This window comes from Lichenostomus cassidix, chromosome 2 (genome assembly GCF_008360975.1).
Source record: "Lichenostomus cassidix isolate B80296 chromosome 2, HeHo_3.0, whole genome shotgun sequence".
Classification (NCBI taxonomy): Eukaryota; Metazoa; Chordata; class Aves; order Passeriformes; family Meliphagidae; genus Lichenostomus; species Lichenostomus cassidix.
In genome coordinates, this window is record NC_139482.1 from 134424792 (window position 1) to 134448393 (window position 23602).

Here is a 23602-nt window from a genome sequence, read left to right on the forward strand (position 1 = left end):
GACCTGAGGGCAATGGGGACAAGATGACCATGGGTTAGCAGTGGAATGCTGCAGCAAAAAGGCAAACTGGATCCTGGGCTGCATCTGCAGAAATATCACTAGCAGAGGTAAGAGATTTGATCACTGCTTGTCAGGCCCCACGTGAAGTAATGTGTCCACAATTGAAAGAAGACACGGACAGATTGGAAAAGGTGCAAAGGACAGCCATGCACGATCAAAGGGCTGGAGAATCTGCCCTGTGCAAGAAGATTGAAGGAGTTAGGCCTCATCTCCCCGGAGAAGATTCAGGAGAGACCCCATCACAGTATTCCAGGGCCAGAGCTCTCTCTTCACAAGAAGTCACATAGACAAGGGACAACTAAATAGACAAGCTAAAAGTTGCACTAGGAGAAGTTTCATCGAGATGTAAGCTTTTTTTATAATAAGAGCAATCAATGGCCAGAACAACTTCCCCAGGCACATGGCAGAATCTCTGTCACTGGAGGTTTTCAAGACACAACTGGACAGAATGCTAGATAATCTCATCTAGGCTCCTTTTCCCATGAAAGTTTGGACAATTTGATCTTTTGAGATCCCTTCATTTGGGCTGTTCTATGATTCTAAAATAAACAGAGGACACAAAATATGTAATTAAAAAAACTCCAAAACACACCGTATTCACCACCTTGTCTCTCCTACAGATTCATAGACTTCAGGATCTGATTTGTGGTCTTCAAAAAGGTCTTCCAGTAATAAAAAAGAAAAGCAATTCCTGTTGTTTCTTTTCTCTGTCTTAGAGGAACATTTATCAGGAAGTTATAGTCCTTTCCCCCCATCTCACAGAGAGTTTTATATATATATATGTATCATGTATGAAATACAATGGGTTTCAAAGGTCTTTTACAACCTAGTATACCTACATGTATTCGAACAAATAAAATCATCTCTGAAAAAAGTACCTGACTGACCTTTAGAGACCATCCCTTTTTAAACCTGATCTATGTTCTTAATCCAGCAACAGACTATGTTGAGAACATAAAAAATGGTTATAGAGCCAATTAAATTATTTTTATTTTACTACACTTATTTCCAGTCATTTGATCTACAATTATTTTTGACTCTCCAAAAATCAGAAATCTCTGTTTAACAAGAGGGAAATTCTTTCCTCATTACTAAAAATCAGCATTATCATCATTAAAATGAAAATACATTTAAGAAGAAATATATTTGTAAAAATAGAAAAACAAATTTTGAAAAATAGTACAGGGACAGTTTTGAAGATATTGACAAGTGTGTAAAAGGAAGCACAAACAGAAGCATATTTTTGTATTGAAAACCTGGGATGGAAACAAGTATTGATACTGTGACATACAAAATGTTTCTTAGTCCTAGGCCCATCCTTACTGTAGTAAGGCATGAGACTAAGAAATAGCAGCAAAAACACATCAGATTAAAACTGTGTCTCATTACAGGCCCTGAATATTCAGCCACAAATCATTTAAACATCTTCTGTCCCTCTATTTTCACTTAAACAATCAGTACCTTGGGAGGGATAATCTACTTCTAGCAAAAGAAAGTCACTCATTCTGCTCTGTGAAGTAAGGCAGTCAAAAATATATGTACAAAGGACCATCTCCAAAGGAGTAGGTTGCACTTGGGCACGTGGATGCAATACAGAAAGAGCACACTGTGCATGCAAAGCGTGCAGTGGCCTCATTTACTGAGAATCCCACCTTTGAGGGGATTTCAAATCCTTCCTATTTTCCAGATGTTAGTAAAATCAGATGTGCACTTAAAACATGCTCAAAGGTAACCAAGAGAAATTGGATTTGGGTAAGTACCATTTTAATAGGCAAAAGTAAAAAAAGACCAGATGACAAACAGATAACCTGCTTGCCTTTTGGGCCTACTCAAATTCATATTAGAGATTACTATGTGCTACAAGAAGGTTATGAAACCTGCAATGGAAAATATGCAAATTTGATTTTGAATTATTAGAAGCATTCAGGGTCAATTTGCAGATTCAGTTGTATCACTACACCCCTTGGACTATTCTGCTAATTTATAACACATTCAGGAGGGAAGAATGAAAATGAAAAGGAAAAAAAACCCAACAAACAAACCAAACCCACAAGCCAAATATCCCATAAACACTGGATACAAAGAATTTTGGCTTCCTTGTATTTTATTTAATTTTTAGATTTCACTGAAAGGCAATTTTTTTTTCTACAAAGTGTTCCATTGTAACTAGCAATGACTACTGAGCCTACAAAAAGTCAAAATCCCCCGTATTTTATCATGGAAAGAAGAAGCATTATTCCTCTTAACAGTGATTTACAGGAGTATACTGTATAACATGACAGAAGACCACACTTTTGTCAGCCTTCATGTGAATCTTAACTGAGCTTCAAATAGTTTGTATGCAATTAAAATAAAAAATTATCAACTACTTAATCTTCTGAAGCTCACATCAGATTTATCAGCACTGAGCAGGAATTTCAGAACTCAATCTCCTGAAAAAAATGAAAAATAATCTTTATTACAAAGCCTTTCTTTCAATAGGCAAGAAAGGAAATTATCTTATTCACAACATTTCTGTTCACTAATTTAACTTAGGCATTTATTAGAACAGTCTCTAACCTCATTCTGACAATGAAAAAGGTGGACTTCCTTGAAGATGAAACAAAACCCCTTGTGTCAGATTAGCACTTTACCTTGCTGTTTCTCTGTTCACCAGGTGGTTAAATGGGGTTAATAGCAACTCCCTGTTTTAGAAGTATGAGGGGATGGTGACAATCTGTAGCCACATATTGAACAAGCAAGAACCTGGCTAAAACAATTTGGCACTTCTCAGGCAGTGATGAGCTGAGCATCAGTCAGTGCTGGTGAGCAACTGTATTGTCCATCATTTGTTTTTCCGTGGGTTTTATTTCTCTCTCTTTTCATTATCATTATTATTTTTGTTGTTATTATTAAATTTTACTTTACATAAATTGTTAAACTATTCTTATCCCAACCCATGGGTTTTATCTTTCTCTGGTTCTCCCTCCCATCCTACTGGGGATGGAGGAGGGGCAGCAAGAAAGCAGCTGCATTGTACTTAGTTGTCAGCTGGGGTCAAACGATGATACTGTACAAATGAGATATTTTACAAGAGATTTAAATAAAAATTAATTTTCTAAAGAAATGAGAAAAAATACACTAAAAAAGGGGAAAAAAAAGTTAAGTCATATGGCAATTCCCACAAAGTAGCAATAACAAATACAAGACTCTGTTTTTATGAAAAATCAATATACCTAGGCATTTGACACATCTCTCTAACTGCAAAAAAAGTCCTTACTCAGCATTCTGAATAACAAAGAGACAAGTATTTGAAACCTTGAAACAGAATGCTGAAAGATTTTTCTGTTCTCTATCTGCTTCCTTATTCTGACTTGTTTCATATAGAATTCCTACATTGTGTCTGGTGCCACTTAACAGTTGTTCTGAATTGAAGTTAACTGAAAGTTACAGAAACAGTATTCCATAGCTAATTCTTATTGGCAATTAAGAAGATGAAAATATAGACACCATTAAGGATTTTAACTAAGTGTGAGAAGAGTTCCTATTGCCACAATTTCTCAATTTGATTATCTGTGCAAAAAAAGAAACAAAGCTGTCTTTGCAAGAAGATCTTACGGTCAAGGAATGAAGTCCAATGGCTAAAGGAGAAAACTTTGAATGTTTTCCAACCACATTTGAATACTACAAACACCAAACAATCAACAAAGTTGAGTCAGATGCAAAAAAAAAACCAATTAAAAAAACCCAATTTGGTAATCCCATCACTACCTATTGGGTGTTTAAAGCAAAGTAGCAATTGCTGCTGGCATATTGAAAGAAAAAAGTTCAAGAGCTGTAATAGAACGTTAAAGCTATTATACAGTATTTCCAGCCAAGTTGGAGTAACAATTTCCTCAACCTGGTATAAAAAAACCCACCTGAATACTCATCCATCAACACAGATCAACTGCTTGTATTGATCGCTTTTTTCAATTATGTGTGATTTTGAGCAAGTGGCAAGGTGTTATATGCACTTTTTTTTTTCTTCACAGATAACATCTTTTTAAACACCTAAGTTGCAGGGATAATTCATAATATATGGATACCCAACACACTGTCATATTAGAATCAAAGTGGCAACCAAAAGAGGAAATAAAACTAGAAATAATGATGTGTTAGGAAGCCTATGTGTTCTTTCAGTCTGATTTTAGAATGAACATGTTAACCTGTTCCACCTTCTGTTTTAAAGAACACTGACATTAATTTTAATTGCAAGCTGTACTTGGCCAAAACCAATCTAATTTTTAATATCCATTTGACTAATATATATGGCCGGGCACATTTGTAATGAGACACCTTGTTGATGTTTCTGAACACCCATTCCTTTCCATACATATGTAAACATGTTTCCTTTGTAAAACTGCTCTGTATCATGTATTAGGACACAAGATGGTGCCTCTTCATTTCACAGTTTAATCAGTTTTATTTCCCACTTCAGGTGGAACTGAAACTTGTGACCAGATATTAATCAAGTGCCATTATTTTGAAATAGGTCCTTAGGTCAATTTATAGCCTGTTTTAAAATCCTTTATCTGCTAAGAAATAAATTTACACACATAGTGCCCTCCTAATAAAGGAATGCATTGGGTGTCTGTGTTGTGCAGGCAGAGGGGACCTGCAGGGGTGGCCTCAGTGAGGAGGGGCCAGGACTGCCCTGTGCACACACAGCCACTTCCAGCCAGCTCCACTGGACTCACCATCAGAGACAGTTGAGCTTGTCAGCTGAGACAGTGGTGTGAAACAGAGGTTTGCCTGCAGCCCTTGGAGAAAACCATGGAAAAGCACACAATGGAGCAAGCTCCTGGTACAAGCTTTGTGTGACCTTCTTTCTCACTATTCTACACTAGTTCTAATTGGCAAAACATTAAATAATTTTTCCCAAAGTCAAGTCTGTTTTGCCCACCATGGTAATTGGAGAGTGATCTCTCCAGTTTTATCCTTGTCCGTGAGCTTTTCTGTCTTATTTTCTCCCCATCTTGTCGAATGAGAGTGAGAGTGTTCTGGGTGGGCATCCAGAAGCAAGCTAAGGTTAACCAACTTCAAGAATAAAACAAAAAATGAGATTGTGACAAACCACTGTTCACAGAAGGCTTTCCTTTAGACGCTCCTTTTAGGAATCCAGATGATCTCAAAAGTTTTGGAAGAAGTCCTAGATTATTTTGTCACAGTAAGAGTCTGCCAAAGGCTCCAACTGCTATATACCATCAAAAGCAAAGGAACTATTTTGCAGCTTCAGTTCTCAGGCTATCATCCTCTGGAAACCTGTATTTCCTGAAAATCTGAAACTATAATTTCAGAACTTTTCTTAGTCCTGACCTAGTAATTTCTGTCCCCACAACCTTACATAGACTAAGCCACATGCTCTCAAAAACTCACATGTCACCCTGTGTTTTCTTTTGTCCAATAGGGTTACGAGTCAAATCCTCTGGTAGCATGACAATGGGCATTTTCCTTTCCACACAGTCTTTTCTTCCTTAATGCCCAAGCACTACAGTTGTACAGTTGCCAGACACATGGTGCCCATAGAGTGATGTCCTTACCCCTCTGGAATAAAGTATAGTTTTGTAAAGGAAACTAAAGCATCCATGCATTAAAATGGCTCAAAAGAAATAGAGTTTGACCACTTAGGACCACCAGTACAAAAGCAGAAATTTCACACTTTGCCAAGCTTGCTTACACTATTTCAAGTTTCCTCAGGGCCACCAGCATCTTTTTGCTTCCAGCAAATGATGTCTAGATTATGCATTTCTAATTCTTGTCATCATGCTTGTCATCATGTCCATCTTCCCCAGAATGGAAGCAGATGCAACACTATGTAAAAGCCTAAAAGAAAAGGAGCTAATATGTATGTCTTCAACAGTGATAGCCACAGGCTGAGGACTCAACCAAAGACTGTTAGTAATAACACACTGTGAGAAAGAACAGGAGGTGCCTGGAGAAGGGGGCGATACAGAGGTAGGACAGTATTTTTCTGGGACAAATGTCCTTGTTCTGGCTCCTAGAGATAAGCACAGCACAGTACAGCACACATATAGGAATGATGTGGAAAAGTGGACATGGACTGCCGGGGGAAGAACAAGACCACTAAAGACCCCCTAAGCCCTCCAACCCATTTCCAGAAAGGTCTGGAAGAACAAACTGCACATGATAAATAATTTGTACAGAAAGTGAGTCACCTATTTTCCAGGCAGATCCAATAAACAGGTACTGCCAACAAGCCCAGGCAGCACCTCCAAGACACTGGACATCCCATCAGCCCATTGTTATGTGTTTATACTAGGAGGTCAGGGACAAACATTCCAATTTCCATGCCAAGTGTTCCATCGCCAGAGTTATTTTTCACTAAAATAACTCTGCAAGCTTTTGTGAATCCTCTGGCTTTTGTTGTTCCTTTTGACCACGAGTATCTTCAAATCCAGGGTGCTCCTGTCTGTCCCCTTAAGGGTGGGATGTCACACTATTGCGACACTAATGCAATATTACTAACAAAAAGGAAGTCAGAAACCTCACTTAAAATCCTTTCACTCTTCCTGGTGAAATGCATTTTTGTTGACCGACCTGTATTCCTGGCAATAGCGTCCCCCAGTTTTTGCATTTGGATCCTATTTGCAATATTTTCTGTCTCATCTGCCCCCATCTTTTCAAATTCAGTGGTTTAAAAAAAAATAAATTATCCTTACCAGAGTCACTGACAGATTCATAACCCTTCCAAACTGATCAACATAGTAGACATTATCCTGGTACCAGGAATCAAGGTGAAGATAATTATACATGCCAAAAGCACGCATGTGGTCAAGGGTATATTGATCATCACGAAGTTGCACTTCTGCTACAGCTGGAGGGAAAAGAAAAAGACTATTTTAACAATTATTTACTTACAATTTAGTAATTTAAAATTGAAACTAATAATTTAAAAATAATTCTTCTATTTTCATTCCATGGGTCTGCTTTATTTCAAGACTACATTTTACTTGAAGAAAAATACAATTATGTATACATAGATTAAAATTTCACTATAAACTTGGAAAGCAAGTCATTAACCCTAAAGGCCACCACAGTCATTTGCTTTGATTATGTCATCACTATTACTGCTTACAGTGGCCTGTTGTGGTGGGTTTGCCCTGGCTGGATGCCAGATGCCCACTACAGCCACTCCATCACTTCCCTCCTCAGCTGGACAGGGGAGAGAAAACATAAGGCTCATGAGTGTGTATAAGCGCAGGAAGAGATTGCTCATTGATTATTGTAACAGGCAACACAGACTCAGTCCGGGGAAATTAGTTTAAATTACGGCCAATCAGACCTGTGTAATGAGAAATAAACACAAATCTTAAAACAAGTTCCTCCTCAGCCCTCCCTTCTTCCCAGGCTCAACTTCACTCCCACTGGTCTCTCCCTCCTCCCCCCTCCAGTGGCACAGATGATAGGGAATGGAGGTTGTGGTCAGTTCACCACACCTCTCTGCTTTTCCTTCCTCCTCATTCTCTTCCCCTGCTCCAGCATGGAGTCCTTTCCACAGAAGACAACCCTTCACAAACTTCTCTGTGGTGAGTCCTTTCCACAAGCTGCAATTCTTCACAAACTGCTCCAGAGTGGCTCCCTTCCACAGGTCAGAGTCCTTCAGGAAAGAGTGCACCAGGGTGGGTGCCCAGTGGGGTCACAGTCCTGCTAGCAGACCTGCTCTGGTGTGGACTCCTCTCCCCATGAGTTCACAGGTCCTACCAGGAGCTTGCTCCAGCATGGGCTTTCCATGGCATCACAGCCTCAGTCAGGTGCATCCACCTGCTCCAGCACAGGGTCCTTCACAGGCTGCAGAAGGATCTCTGCTCCCCGGTGGACTTCCATGGGCTGCAGAGGACCAACCTGTCTCATCGTGGTGTTTACCACAGGCTACAGGGGACTCTGCTCTGACACTGAGAGCACCTCCTTCCACTCCTTCCTCACTGACCTTGGTATCTGCAGAGTGATTTCTCTCACACAGTCTCAATCCACTCTCTGGCTGCAGTTCTTGCACAGCAACCTTTTACTCTTCTCCACTATATTACCCCAGAAGCACTACCACCATGGCTGATGGGCTCAGCCTTGGCCAGTGCCAGATCCATCTCAGAGCTGTCTGGGATTGGCTCTGTTGGACATGGGGGAAGCTCCCAGCAGCTTCTTACAGAAGCCTTCTCTTGTAGACTCCTGCTACCAAAACCCTGCCATGCAAACACAATACACCTCCACCCAGCATGTGTTGAGGTCCAATTTATCGATAACCTTCACAAGATGAAACACACATGCAACAACAATGCAAAACCAACTCTGTATTACAGTAAGGGACAGAGAGTCTGCTCTATAGTAACTCTAGGAAAACAGCAACCAAAAGGAACATTCCATGTAACTACAGGGATTTCATTATCTTAAATTTTGAACTAATCTGCCAGCACTTGCAAGGCAAAAGATTAAAACAGTACAAAGCATAATTAGTTCACGCTAACTACAAAAAAACCAAAACCAAAAGTACAAAACAAAATAAAAATAACAACAAAAATCAAAACCAAACAAACAACAACTCCTCACCGTGTTCTTAGCACTCTCCCTGAAGCTGAATTTTCAGAAATATCCGAGATACCATCAAAATTTTAGACTAAGTTTTTCTAATTGAAAGAGACTGCAAAGAATGGCTGCTCACTAGAATAATGCTTTCTTCAAGGCAAGAAGCATGCTACCTACAGTCATCAGCTTGAGCAAGATTTTTCCAAATAGAAAACATCTACTCAACTACCAGTAATCAGAACTGGATTATCTGTCAAAAACTAACCAGGTTTTTATTTAAATTAGGTGCAGCTTTTTTCTTCCTATTCCATACCTAGACAGAGATGAAACAGCTGTGGTCCAAACATCTCAAAATACATTAGCAGAGGTCTAGTGCATCATTATGTAAATAGTCTCATATCAGAGCTCCATTTCATTCTCCAGTACAGTCATCCCAGGATTCTTAAATTTCCTGCAGAGAGCTTATCTTGAACTTCGTACAAGAAAAATCCTTTAGAAAGTTACAAGTAAACTCTGTCAATCTGTGATGATTAGCACTCAAGGCTAAACCTTCTCATAGCAACATTTTATAAGTCATTTTGGTTCCTAACCTTTCAACTTCTACTTTCTTCCCTTTTCTGCTGAGGAACAAAGCAAATCTATTCCCAGTATTTCACTTCTATCCCTCCCCATAACAGGGACAATTCACAACTATGCAGCAGTACTCAGATTTCTCACTCTTGTTTAGCATCTACTTAAATGCTACTGCAGCAGCAGTGGTTTACTCTGTCAGAACACCAATTCCTGCGAAGAGCAGTTCATTTGGCAGTGCCATCAGTACCACTGCACAACTATCACAAACTCAAACCAGGCAGTCACTAGGTGACTCAGAACAGACCCCATTAGAGACACTGGCTATTAACATAAAAGTGGCTAAAGGAAACTATGTAAGATTGTACATTCTGATTAATAAAAAATCCAGTCATATTATACAAAATGCTTGCAAAAATGACAGCATAATTAGCAATGATCACCTAATCACTGTTGATATTTGCAAACCAGCAGTTTTAATTCCACCCAGATCGAATCATTATTCATATTCACCACACAGGAGGGATTTCCGTACCTCTGCAATTAATAAATTACTCTTCCATAAGCTATGGCCCTTCAAAACAAGCTAGAATATCAACAAAAGAGTGAGAAGAAAATACACCTGTCTTAATGGCAAGGACTGCTACCCACTCCAATTTCTACTTTAACTAATTAGAATATTTTACCATAAATAATACTGTAAAAAATAGAATATATTGTGAAAATGCATTTTAAAGCTGTTCGTATAACCAAGCTTTACCACAGAGATATTTTTCCCAATGTGAGATGACATGAATATTCCGTAAACAATTAAAGACCAAACGAAATATAATCCAGGATAATTATTTTCAGGGAAACCAAGTACATATCATGTACTCCCTGTATAGCTGACCCTATGAAATTAGAATATACATATAGAAACATGCAAAGACTTTTTAACACAAAAACCCTAAAATGGTAAGGCTTCTTTTCTCCACTTCTTCCTCCCCACTCCCCTAATGACATTGCTTCTGTCTCAACTGTAACTAAAACAAAAAGTAAAAATACTCCAAACTAGATGATTCCTAAAGTAAATGTATAACTTTTCATGAAAATTCTTGGAACAGTAAACTAGTGATTAACTGATTGTAAGGTGATAAACTTTATAAAATTTGGAAGAACATGAATTTTCTGTCCTTCAGTTTTCTAGTCTGTAGTTCTAATAAGCCCTGGACAATAAAGGGGGTCAGGAATCAAAGATCTAAATCCCTTGTATTATTGCAATATGTAACTAATTCCACATAAACAGAAGCCAGAAACTATACAATTCATAGGTCATTTTAAACCAGGTAATCTAACAAATGTGTACTGCCCTGTCATGAAATACTTCAAATGAGGTTACCAACTGCTTTTAGAATGTGTCATACATATGTGTAGCTCTGCCAAGATGAAGCAATTAAAGAACCTATTCCATTCTCCATTAATTGAAATCCATACAGTGATCAAGTGAAATCTGTGCACAACTGCCATCTGCTATCACATACCATGTGCTCAGATAGTTTATAGGAGGTTCTACACTAGGGTGAAATTCATTCCTTCTTTCTACAGCCTTCAAGACTCAAGGTTTCTTGATGGTCCTTTGAAAAAAAAGAGAAAACCAATAGAGCTGAGTGCAAGAAAATAAAAGACAAAAGAGAAAAGAAACTGAGACATTTAATAAAGTAAATTCAGAGAAAGATAAGTTAATATAAATGGAGAAGAAGCAACCAGTCAGATCATCACCCTATTTAGTCTCACAGTTACACAGTTTTATGAGCTTTTATTTGGTTGTTCAGTCAGGATTTTTTTCTGATTTTTTGCTCCTTGGTTTGGGTTTTGTTTTGGTTTAGAGTTTTTATTTGTGGGGGGTTTGGTGGGTGGTTTTTTTCTGGTTTTTTTTTTCTTTGTTATTTTGGGGGGTTGATGGGTTTCTGTTTTGTTTGGTTGGTTTGTTTATGTGATTTTAAAGAGTCAGACTAATTCACTAGTCTCAATGGGTTCACTAGTCTGTTTGGGCTCAATTAAGAAGCAGCAGCCAATGGCAGCTATTCACCAGAATGATATGTGATCTCTTTCAAATTTCTGATAAATACATCTGCATCACTAATACCCAGAAACATTGATTACACTGTCATTCATATCAGAAAAGAAAGCAAATATACAGCATGTATAAATTAAATCTCAGCTTTCAGTATTATTTCCCAGCAAGCCTAGTTAGGTGGGATTTGGACTGGTACAAAGAAAACTACGTTACTTTTCTAGAATTGTATTTCTCTCTACTAGTTCCATGCTTAAAAAGAGTAATTTGACTCAAAATAGTTTGCACATAATAAAAGGAAAGATCTTCACTCACAATGCCTTTACTATAAAGCAAAAGCACTAAATACAAAGTAATTCATAAGAATCAACAGAAGTAGTAACACATCCCTAACCAAACTGTTATAATAAGATCCCTAGCTGGATATTATAATAATTATTAGACTGAACTGCAAAAACACATCTCCTCTGAATGAAAAACACTACCAAGGAACTCATACTTTAAATGAATAGAGAAGTCTTATATCTGCCATCAAACACTGACTGATGAAGCAGAACTGGGAGAAAGAAAAAAGAAAGGTAAAGAAAAAAAGGTGAGGAATAACCTGTGATCAGGCTGTTTTCCTGAATACACTAAAGTAACTTTACAAAACTGCAAAATAATTAAAAGCAAAAAATTAAAAGCACTAAAGCAACTTTACAAAACTGCAAAGTAATTATACCAGCATATTTTATGGACTCAAATATTATATGCTCATATGTCATGCCTTGTTTTACAATGCCACCCAGTGGAAGTAATTTTGTATTTCAGATACACTGATCTAGTAGTGGAAGAAATAATTTATTTTCTAGTATGAGCATTCAAAGATCTTCTAACCCTGCACTAGTGCTTTTTCTTTTAATTATAAAAAATATGTTTTTATTGTTAAAGGCAGCATCATCTCACTGCTGTTGTTGAGTAAACATGCGCCTGAGACCTAAACTTTTATGAAGTACAGCTGCACATGTCTGAAAAAGGTCAAAATTTCTTACTGTTTTTCATACATTACTTTAAAGACTTTTTGTAATATTTAATTTTCCAAAGGCAAAATAAAAATGAAAATTAAGATCTCTGCAAATGTTTGAAACATATCAGTACCTTTTGTTCCATAAAAAGTCACAGACATATGTTTTCCATGTGGCACTACTATTGGGCAACTTTTTACTGAAGTACAGACCTTCTAAACAGGATGCATTACCACCATTTTCCAAAAAAGTGATAAAACTCATAAATGCACATGATCAAAGGAATGCATTCTCTGCATATTGTCCTGGCTTGCAAAAGGAGCTGAGTCAACGTCTGAGTCAATGTTTACTCTGCCTTCCAGCTGTAGCTGTATTGAAAAGCATCCACTACTACATCATAGGTACAATGGTCCTGCCAAGCAGACAGGATAGAGAGGAAAGGTACCAGGGACATCCATGTGTGAATCAATTCAGTAAACAGCAACGGTCTCAATCCTTTAAAAATGTCATGCAACTTGGACATGTTCCTTGTTGGAGACAAAGATTTGCCCAAAAATCTCTGCTTTGGACTCTGCTGAGATCAGATTAGGGCAGAAGAGATAATCATGAACAAGATGCTCTTTTGTCCCTCCTAAAGTTGCGGGACTAAAAGTATTCTAAAAAAAGGCATTACATAACTCAATGCAAAGAACACATTTGAAAATAAATTATGGAAATAAACCAAAAAAGGTAAGGAGATAGATAAAATTTATGATGAAGAGCTAGGAATTATAGGCATAATAATGTAGGACTCGTTCCTAGTTGAAATATATTACCAGGATAAGAGAAGAGAAAACAAATGACTGTGAGAGTTTAGAATTAACTAGGACAAAATGGGTGGGAATAAGGAAGAAATAAAAGAAGAACATGCAAATCATAGTATTTAAAAGGGAAGGGAAGCTATCATACTTCCCCACACTTCTTCACTGTGACCACACATTTTAAGAAATTTACTAGAAGAGCACCTTCTACCACAGATCTAATAAATAAATTGTTTTTAAAAATTTATTTTTTTGTCAATTGCAAGTCTGAGCACAGCAAATTCCTGGCAACCGCAATCAAACAGCTGAAGGCGTATTAGAACTGAACACTAAGTATTACATGATGGTCAGAAAATTAAGCTCACTGTAGTCCACAGGAGCATGACAACCACAAGTTGTCACACAACACCATGTGCTGCTATACATCTGCTCCAGTGGCAGAAGCCTGCATCAATTCCACAGGGCAATTTTTTTGGTCATTTTATTTTACAGCTAGCGTGAAATTCATAAAAATAGATAAATATAAAAACACAGACAAAAACATTGAGAGAATATTGATACTCTAAATTCACTATGCACGTTTGTAATAACATTGCATAAATACTTCAACTACAGCTGAGTAAAATCTCAGTTCTACTTAAGAACGAGCACTTATTTTTATTTATTGTCATATATTCTCAGTACTCTAAAACTCACATACTCATCTTACTCCCATAAGATTTGGAATGCAACATAGGCAGAACTACAAATCTCAGGTCATTTGAAACAAATTAATTTTTTTAACTCATTAAATATTTTTATATTAAAAAAATTCAACAGCCTTTTAACAATAATCTTCCAGATTCTACTAAGATATTTTTGCAAACAGTTGTGAATAAAATCAGAAATAATCATGCTGATAGTGTTCCCAAACATTTGACTTTTTTTTCAGCTACTGCACTCAGTCCCACTTTGAGAAAATAAAATCTAATTCTTCACACAGTGACAAACAGTATTTTAATAGCCCACAAACTACCAAGTTCTTCATCATATTCCAGAGGCTTTGAAGCTGCACAAAAATGTGCTGGAAAGCAGAAGTTCTTGGCCTTCTCACACAGTTTCTTCTCCCACACAGTAATTTGAAAAAGCCACAGCCTACACACCATCCACAGTCCCTACAACTCAACCCATTATTCCTGTACAGCACAAAAATCAACCTTCTCTATTGGAAGGATACCCTCAATCAACAGTGTGTGTAGACCACTGACACTGGAAAGGTACAAAAGTCAGGTAAAGAACACCTCTGTGCTGTGAGGAAACTGCCTTGAAGGAAGCAAATTAAAACCAGTAAGAAGAAGGAGGCAGCTCTACGGCCTAAGAGCAGGCTGAAAACAAAACATCTGGACAACAGATACAAGGCCTGATATGTTTCCTGTTATTAATTCCAAACCACAACAACAACAAAAGCTTCCCACCCTCCGAGGGACCAGTATCTATAGCTATATATGTGCACAGCAAACAGAATAAGTGAGTTAGTATTAGTGACTCTGTAGGACAGTTGAATAAAGTAGACTGAAATGAGTCAGGGTCTTTCTGCTGTGGGAAGTGGGGAAAGAAATTAACACAGTCACACACACCAGTCCTCCATCACACGAGTTACTGTAACTATTATGAAAAATATCTGAATCGACAAGAACTGGGTAGAACATCTCTCCATTAGCAACTCATGTATTTTAATGAAAATCTGTAGTTGTCACCTATTTAGAACACGTGCAGAACTGACTGTCCAAGAACTAAAAACGCTGCTTGACGATAGGGAAAACAGCAAATAAGGGACAAACTAAGAGCTGCACCTATGCTACACTGTGGCCATCTCTGATACAACTGTACCACTCTCCTAACACGCACCCACTCACCTACATTTGGATTCTCTTTTGAAAGGGGACACCTGAAGCAGTCTTACAACAAAAATGTTACTCTCATTTAATTTTCCAGTCCTACCATAGATGCACTGACAGACTCATTCACTTGCCCTTCAACACAAAATTTACCTACAACTTCCATCTCACTGCTGACAACGTTGCATGGCAAACATACCTCGTTGATCCACTACGAATACGATGTATTCTACACAAAACTAAAGTAACATATAATGGGTAACTCTGTAGACAGTTACATAATTTTGTAAATATATAGAGACAGAGATTAGTCCACATGAATTGTGTTTCACTGCCTCAGATTTATAAAAATAAAAAAACCCTAAAAATTCATCCACCTTACAAGAAGACCTGAATTTCACAAATCAGTAAACACAGAGTGCTGAGAGATTTCAAGGCATGGCTAAGATTGCAGGCACGTATCCAACAGGACTTTGTGCTAATGTACTCCTCAGTGAATTAGCCTGTTAATGGACCAGCATCTCAGTTATTATTGACGCTTGGTAGAGAAGGAAGGGCATGGAATGTATGGCCTGAAGATCCATCTCTGAACTGTGGGCAGCATAATAAAGCAAAGTAGCTAATCGGCTGAAGTTTGGGTAAGATACTGATTCCATATGTATTTCTCTAACTCGCATGTACTCCATTCACACTCCACTCTGAACCACCTCAGCTGGCCATCTGGCCTCACCTCTCTGCACAAGCAAGATCAGATTTAGGACACAGGTTTCCTTACTCATTTAGGAACTAAGCCCAAACCCCCGGGGCAGGCATCTACAAGGCAGAGGTCTAACAGTCGGAGACCTCGGTCCACCATGAAGCCACCTGCGGGGGAGGAGGACAGACGCCCCTGACCAACTGCAGCCAATTTATAAGGAGAAAAGCCGAGACGAAGCGCTCGGTCTGTGAAACCCCGCCGTAGGAGAGGCGCTGGGCTCCCGGTGCTGCGGGCCGGGCTGTCCCCAGCTCGGGGCACCCTGCTCCCAGGGCCGCTGCCCGGCCACGGAGCACCGCGAGGGGACGAAGGGAAACGCGGGGGATCCATCCTGCCGCGCTGCCCAAGGGATGCCCGGCGGGATCAGCCCCGCGCCGCGCCCGCTCCTCACCCGCGTCCAGCCCCAGCTGGTAGCAGGCCAGCGGCTCCAGCGACAGCTTGTATCCCTCGAACTTGGGGTCCAGCAGCAGGCGCTTGGCCTGCAGGGAGCAGTGGGCGGCGCCCGCCATCCCGCAGCTCCGGGAAAACTTGGGGAAGCACCGGCAACTCCGCGGCCCTCGGGGAACGCGCGGCACTGCCGCGGAGCACCACGGGAAGACGGTGCGCGAGCCCCCGGCCGCCGCGACGCATGCTGGGAGCTGTAGTCCGGGTCCGGGTGCAGCCGTGGGCCCGCGGCGCGCCGGGAGCTGTAGGCGCCGAGCCCGGACTACGTTTCCCGACGGTGCCCGCGCCCAGGGGCGGTGGGGCGGGCGGCGCGCGGCGCGTCCCGCGGGCGGCTCCGCCTCCTGCTGCACGGAGCGGCGGGGCTGCGGCGGGCGGGTGAGCAGGGAGCGCGCCGGGAGCGAACCGGGCCGGGCTTTCCCTTCCCCGCGCCGCTGCCTCGCTCTGGGGGCTCTGCTGGGCGGGCCGAGCGCCGGAGGCGCCGGGCGGGAGGGCCGGGCTGCGGAGAGGCCGCGCCCGGCGAGGGTGGGCCGCGCCCGCGGAGGCGGCCCGGTGGGCAGCCGGGTGGGTGCAGTGCCGACCGCGTGCCCGGAGCCCGTCACACTCTGGTGCTCCGGTCAGGAACCGCGGCGGTGTGTCAGCGGAGGGAACACTGCGTGTCGTTCTGCTTTGGTGACTTTTTGTTGTGTGAGTAACACCAGCTCTTGTCGAAACTCTCCTTTGCTCTGTGTAGGTTCGTGGAAAACCTAGATTTCCAAAATGAATAAAGATGCCCAGATGAGAGCAACCATTAACCAAAAGCTAATAGAAACAGGAGAGCGAGAACGGTAAGTTGACTTCCTACTCCATGGTGGTGAAAGACTTTAAATACATAAAACATGAACTACACCTAGAAGTAAAGATAAAGTAAGCTCAACTTTAAATTCTTTAAGTGCCTGCACGTGAAAGTGTTATATAAAACTGTTGTAAAAACGCCTTTTGAACAGTTTTAGTTTTACACTTGAAAAGATGCTGGGGAGATAAAGGATAGCATAATTGGTTTATGAACTCTAAAGCTTTCTCCTATTCAGGTATTTTGTCTTGGAATGCCCTTGGTTCACCTAAGAATCATCATTCTGTGCAATTTGTTGCGGTTAAATCTTGTTATTGCCTAATAAGGGGAATGAAACAAAACTTTCCTTTTTGCTTTCAAGTTCTTCTTGTATTTGCACCAAAAGCTCTATTTGCTTCATTTCTAAAGGCCTGTATGAGAAGCAGTTTTTCCCTGGGTCATGGCATAGCCTTGTACCTGGTGTAACCTTTGTAGCCTGACATGGTGTCTCTGCTCTATAGCTTTCCTGGTTGTGACCATCCCTTTGTAGATGGCAGAGAGCTTCAGCAATGCAAGCAATTTCTTGAAATGGTATTGAGATGTATTTTATCCTAATTATGAAAGCTGTACTATGATCAGAGCCAGAGCACTTGGATTTCTTGAATTGAGAAATATCCAGAAACAGCCAATTTCACCTGTATTCTTACTCTGCTTTTTGTTATCAGTTCATCTGCCCTCTACACAATTCACTAAGTAAAAGGGATTAGACCTACACAGTTCAGCCTCTTGCTGCAATTCTTTTATTCATAAACCAGAGTTTTGCTAGAGTTATATAGGGTAGTACAAGATAAGCAGGTTTGCCAGCTAATGGAAAAAAGGGTAAAAGATATTAAAGTTATTTATCTCATCTTACTTTCATTTCCCTTCTTCTGTTTTTTAGTACTTATTTTCACTTTTTTAGCTAGTTTTCAATATTCTATTTTCATATATTGAGTAGGTGTTTCATTGTGGCTGATTGTTATGTCTTCTCCGTTAATGCCTGAATCCTTGGTGCTTAAGCTTGCATAGCTAACCATGCTTAGGAAGATAAGATATAGGATGCTTTCATTTTCACCCAAAATGAGGTAATATGTAACTGGGAAGAGAAACTTGTAGTTGAGTAGTGCAGAATTCGTCTTTCAGGAAGGTGAAGGGGGAAGGTTTTACTTATTTTGAGGAACTGGAATCAGATTAAATACTCCAGCTTTGGAAGTTTGCACACATCTGCTACCAGAGGGGATTCAGTTCAAGTAAGTCAAGGGCTTCTACAATGTTTTTTGTGGCTGCAGCATCAACACTGCCTGAAGCAATGCTGTGAGTTAGTTCCTGAGGCACCAGATCCTCATAGTTCTACATGGTGAACTGAAATTGAAACTCATATGGGTTTGGATTCACCTGCTGTTCAGCTGTTTCTGCTGGTGGTCTGGGAGTTCTTGGGTAGTAATTGTAGTCTTAAGTTTCATGCTGGAGCATATTTAAGTAGTCTGGAATGTCTGCTATTTTAACAAGTTGTATATTGTCTTAACAGCCTTAAAGATTTGCTGAGAGCCAAGTTAATTGAATGTGGCTGGAAGGATCAGTTGAAGGCACATTGCAAAGGTAACAGTGGTTAAATAACTAATATTCTTTGTAATTAACTGAAACTCTGGCCAAATGAAAGTCTCAGATGAAGGCTTTGCTGCCAGTATAAACAAGACCTGGGCAAGAGGAAAAGGGTTTGTGGGCAAAAAAGTCTTTAAAGAACTCTGATCTGAACTTTATTAAGCTTCTCAGAGAAGTGTAGGAATTTATTCCCTAAACATTCATGATGATAGAGCTTTTTGTTTTGAGAGGATAACTTGCTACAGGAGAAGAAAAAGATAAAGCAGAATTGAGCAAATACAGTGGTATGCGACTTAAAAACTTTGAACTTGGAGAACTTTGTTATCTGCGTATGGGAGTGAAAGAAGTGCATTTGTACTCTCTCTGAATACAATTCTTGAAATTAAGGTCATCTCCTTGGAGGAGAGAAAACAAGCAGATGAACATCTGAATACCTAAATCTTTGCCTTTGAGTTAAGTGTTTGGCATTGCTGCAATTCAGTGACTTGTAAATTGTATGCAACTGTTATAAATAGTACTTAAGCATCCAGGAATATTGCTGCATGATGAAACTTCCTTAAAGCAAATAATAAATCCCTTGAGCTTTTGCTTAAATTCTGCTCTTGTCTGTTGTGCCTGAAAACTCAATATTCCCCTACAAAGTTGTATTTTTATTGTAGGACTGGGTGTGTTAAATTGTTTTCATAGGTTGATTTGCAGAGAAGCCTGAAGAGATTGATGTTTGCCATTGTCTGCCTAATGGCACTGCCAGAGATTATCTGTTTCAGTAGTACAGAAAACAAGAGGAGTGTTTATGTGCCTTCTCAACCACACAGTTTATACTCTGCTGTAGCAAAGTTATGGAAAATTATTTGGTTTGCATTAGTATTTGAATTATAACTGCAGCTGCTGAGACTGAAAAAATATAAGTTCATCTGTCTGTGTTAAGAGCCTAATAACCTCTAAAAGGGAGGACAGAGAGACATGGAGCTCCTAGAAAAGGTGCAGCAGAGAGTGACAAAGATCAGTAAGAGATTGGAGCATCTCTCGTATGAGGAAAGGCTGAGGGAGCTGGCCTGTTCAGCCTTGAGAAGAGATGATGGAGGGGGACCTCATCAGTGTCTATCAGTAGCTGAAGGGAGGGTGTCAGAAGATGGATCCAGGCTCTTGGTGGTGCCAAGAAATAAGATAAGAGGCAATGAGCAGAAACTCAGGAAGTCTCACCTGAGCGTGAGGAAGAACTTCTTTACTGTGAAGGTGACATGAATTAATACAGATTGCCCAAAAAGGTTGTGGGGTCTCCCTCACTGGAGATACTTGAGAGCTATCTGGATGCAATCTTGTGCCCTGTGCTCTAGGATGACCCTGCCTGAACAGGGAGGATGGACCAGATGAGCCACTGTGGTCCCTTTCAACCTGACCCATTCTGTGATCTGGGGGGCTAGGGCTGGGCTTGTTGGGTTTTGGGGGCGGGTTTAGTTTGTTTTTGTTTTTGTTTTGTTCTTTTGTTGGGATGGGGGGTTTTTTTTTGGTACCTTGTTCTAAAGCTTCTTGCCATTATGGATTAGAACCAATAGCTGAGCAATCCAGGATTAATTTCAGGAAATTCAGACAAGAGAAGGAGTTTGCAGGTAGTTCATTTGATGTCAGTTCAGAAAACATATTTAGTGTCTTGGGGACAATCAAACCTAGGTACTGACATACAGGTAAAACCAGTTAAGTTTAAACAGTATTTTAGGTTCATGCTACTGAACTGAGATGACTTCTCAGCTTTGACTTCTGAATTTTTCAGTAGTGTGCAAGGCACTATAAGTAAACAATTGTTTAAATACTGAGGTATATTAATAATAGTCTTTATTTTGTTATAGATATATTCTTTTCTTTCTGACATACTTTTTGACTTGACTGAAGTATGTACAGAAATCTTGTTTAAAACAATTGGAAGAATATTAAGGATTTACCATCTGTGCTCTTCCTTGTTATATGTTATGAAGTCTTTTTCCAGTTGCACCTTTCTTACTACTTTGTAATAATAATAATGTGTTTTAAGAGATAAGTGAGCCACCTTGTGAACTCCTCTGACACTGCAGTAATAGGCACATCTGGTAATGCTCAGATGAGATAAAACATAATGTTTGTTTTTAAAATATGAGCCAATCAAGAGTGACATAAGCAGTGACAAGTTCTTGTCCTTAAACCTATGGCATGAGTGAGAGACTAAAATCCACTGTACAATGTAATAAGTACTGAGCTAATAACCTGTATTTATGTCCCATGCTACTTCATATTCTCCCATGAATATGTAGGCAGGTTTAATCACCAGCACAGGTTTTGTCTTCCAATTAATGGATTAAAAGACTTAAAATATTGGTCTTTGTCTTCCCCAGATGTCATTAAAGAAAAAGGATTAGAGCATGTCACTGTTGATGATTTGGTGGCAGAAATCACTCCCAAAGGCAGAGGTAAGAAGATGCAAATGTGGACATAGTACCTCAATAAACATACCTACCTCTATTTCATTAATATTTTGAAAGCAGCATTATGAATTTGCCTGTGTTGGATTCAAGGAAAAATGTTAATAGCTTAATATCAACTACAAATTAAATGTTAATTGTTGAATATTAATCACAAATAAAACGTGTATTTGTATTATGTAGCAGCCTTCAGACTACTTTTGCAGATTACATTATTTAGTCATGTCTGTATTCATCTTTATAATTGACTTAATGGTCCTAAGCTGTGCATGCAACACAGATGTTGTAAAATTCCAAATCTTTTAAGATGGAAAATCAGAACTAACAGTTCTAGCATAATGGGAAAGGGATGAGTAAAGGACATAGCATACAGATACAAAAAGAATGGGATCACTTAAGGAAACTTCAGTCCTTCAGTCCTCTTTATATTGTTCCTCTTGGGCTCTCTAGCAGGCTTTGATGGTAGTGGTAGAAACTTCATTAAGTTCTAAATAATGTATGCCTTGAAAATAGCTTGTTGGAGACCCTTACTCAGAGGCAAGGGTTGAGATTTTTTGGTCTTAAATTTGTGAAGAAAAAAGGTAAGATAATTACACTTATTCTGGTGATTATCTCCTTTTTACTGTTGAATAATCCTTTTCCTCAAGCTCTCCAATTTTCTGAACTACGAATAGGCAAAAAAACCTACCAGTAAGAACATTGCTATCAGTAGACGTCAATTTATGTCTATTTTAAATGGGAAAAACACAGATGTGCCACATGAAAATCCATTAGTTTCAGTTACTTTACATATTAACAGAATTGCAAGAACAATGAAAGAATAGAAGTACCTGTTGTAAAAGATTGGTATTAGCATACTTTTTGTTTTCTCTTTTTTTACTACTTGCTTTATTTGTGTTTCAGCCTTGGTACCAGACAGTGTAAAGAAAGAACTCTTGCAAAGAATAAGAACCTTCCTTGCTCAGCATGCTAGTCTTTAACTTTGACATTCATCTGGAATACAGTGTTTCTCTTTCTGTATTACATCAGTCATGTCGGGATTGGAATGCAGTTTACATACTTAAGGATGGCAAATCATTAATTTTTCTTTGCACTGCATTGATTTCTTAAACTTGGTGTTATTTTAATAAAAAATTTTGTGGACTCATGGTTCTAAGGTTCTTCTCTCTCTCAATGGACTGTAATGTGGTGTCACTTGTTACAGTTTTTAATAATCCATAACTTTCTACAGCTGTGGAACCTTGCAAAGATTTTCAAAGAAGAAGCACAATTAACAAGTATGTTGACCAGAAATGCTGAAAGGGGTAAAAAAAAAGTGTGGAAAATGGGATCTGACATGCTGCTGAGCATATCCTTTCTGATTTTCCCAGAGTAAGCAGGAGAAAGTTAAGACTACATTACACTGTTCATGACATTCCTTTTGTACTTCTTTTCTAGAGAGTGAGTTGTTTGAAGTCTCTGACGTGGGTTGCAAGTATTTACTCAGCAATTTGTGAGAGGCTGAATTCTTAAGAAAAAAGGCAGTTGTATCTTTCATCAGTAATTCTTTCATGTACTTTGAGTTGCTATTCTAATTAACAACAACTACTGTTTTCTAGCTTTGCCCATAATACTGGTACATTTTTTTTTAATGTGGATTTTTGGGGCCTTTTGAAATTGAAGTATAATTCAGTAATTTGCCACCATAAGTCTCTTAACATGATACATTTAAAATTATTGTATCTGGAACTGTAACATCAGCCAGGTCTATAAATAGCTGCAAAAAAAAATTCAATTAGTAGGGAGGATCAGGAAAGGGGCTTTGAAGTTAAGAACATTTCATTTTTCCCAGCTTGTATTTGTGGTGTCTAATAGGCTATGAAGTGGAGGAGAAGCATAAGTGTAAGCAGAAACTGAATGAGCAATTGGATACTGCTGTGATTCGGTGGCTACTGTGAAAAGTTAATTGACTCAACATAACATTCATACTCCTAATTAGAAGAATACTGTAAAAACTGGCACTTAGAAAGTCATTTCTGTGCCAGTGGGCTGTGCAGTTCCCATCACTGCTGCGAGCTCCCGGCTGAGGAGCCGCTCAGGGGCAGCCGTGCCCCGCGCATGGGGAGGGTGACGGCAGCTCCCGTTCCGCTCCCAGTCGCTCGGCCTTCGAGGGGAGAATGCTGGTGCTGTGGCACAGAGCACAGGGCGTGCTCCCCTCGCTGCCTGCTCGCTGGGACAGGCTGCGCTCAGCCCAGAGCATCACCTGCACGGGGCTCAGCACAGCAGCAGTGCCGGGCGGGGAAGGCTCCAGTGCCTGCTCAGACGGGGGAACAGGCCTGAGAGAAGTCTGGCAACAGCCAAAGGTGAAGTTTGGCAGTACACAGCAGTTGGTATGAACAGGGCAATACCAGTATTAACGGGGCAAGATGTAAACATTTTGCATCATTAAGGGTCTTGAACATTTTTTGTCTACAGAGACCAAGTTCCTGCTAAGACTGTAACAACACTGGAGCCAGGATCATGGATCTGTTGCAGATATTCCTCCTGAGGGCTTTGCCTGTACTGTTTTACATCTACCTTCATGTCAGTTTGAGCAT

General features: G+C 39.7%; 2 protein-coding genes across 3 annotated transcripts in view; one reads left to right on the forward strand and one right to left on the reverse strand.

Annotated features, from left to right (window-relative positions):
- The window catches only part of NUDCD1 (NudC domain containing 1), a 34989-nt gene extending 18689 nt beyond the window's left edge, over positions 1-16300 (reverse strand). Inside the window, exons 1-3 of one of the 2 annotated variants that reach the window (XM_085053422.1) lie at positions 16072-16159; positions 10713-10805; positions 6762-6916 (exon numbers count right to left, since the gene is read on the reverse strand). In XM_085053422.1, coding sequence (XP_084909548.1) covers positions 6762-6869 — 108 coding nt within the window. In that variant the 5' untranslated portion in view covers positions 6870-6916; positions 10713-10805; positions 16072-16159. Of the gene's footprint in view, positions 1-6761; positions 6917-10712; positions 10806-16071 lie in introns of both variants that reach the window. The other variant, XM_085053421.1, reaches the window with a different exon arrangement.
- Positions 16301-16353: 53 nt separating this feature from the next.
- ENY2 (ENY2 transcription and export complex 2 subunit) lies at positions 16354-22169 on the forward strand. Its single transcript, XM_085053427.1, has 5 exons — positions 16354-16499; positions 16855-16948; positions 18500-18570; positions 20940-21014; positions 21930-22169. The coding sequence occupies exons 2-5, from the start codon at positions 16881-16883 to the stop codon at positions 22004-22006; spliced, it is 291 nt and encodes a 96-aa protein (XP_084909553.1). The 5' UTR covers positions 16354-16499; positions 16855-16880; the 3' UTR covers positions 22007-22169.
- The last annotated feature ends 1433 nt before the right edge of the window (positions 22170-23602 follow it).

Bases quoted from the DNA above. Each gene is read 5' to 3' on its own strand.
- ENY2 (XM_085053427.1), top strand. From the start codon at position 16,881: ATGAATAAAGATGCCCAGATGAGAGCAACCATTAACCAAAAGCTAATA. The intron at 16,949-18,499 runs GTAAGTTGACTT...TTGTCTTAACAG, and splicing joins GAAACAGGAGAGCGAGAACG to CCTTAAAGATTTGCTGAGAG. The intron at 18,571-20,939 runs GTAACAGTGGTT...TGTCTTCCCCAG, and splicing joins GTTGAAGGCACATTGCAAAG to ATGTCATTAAAGAAAAAGGA.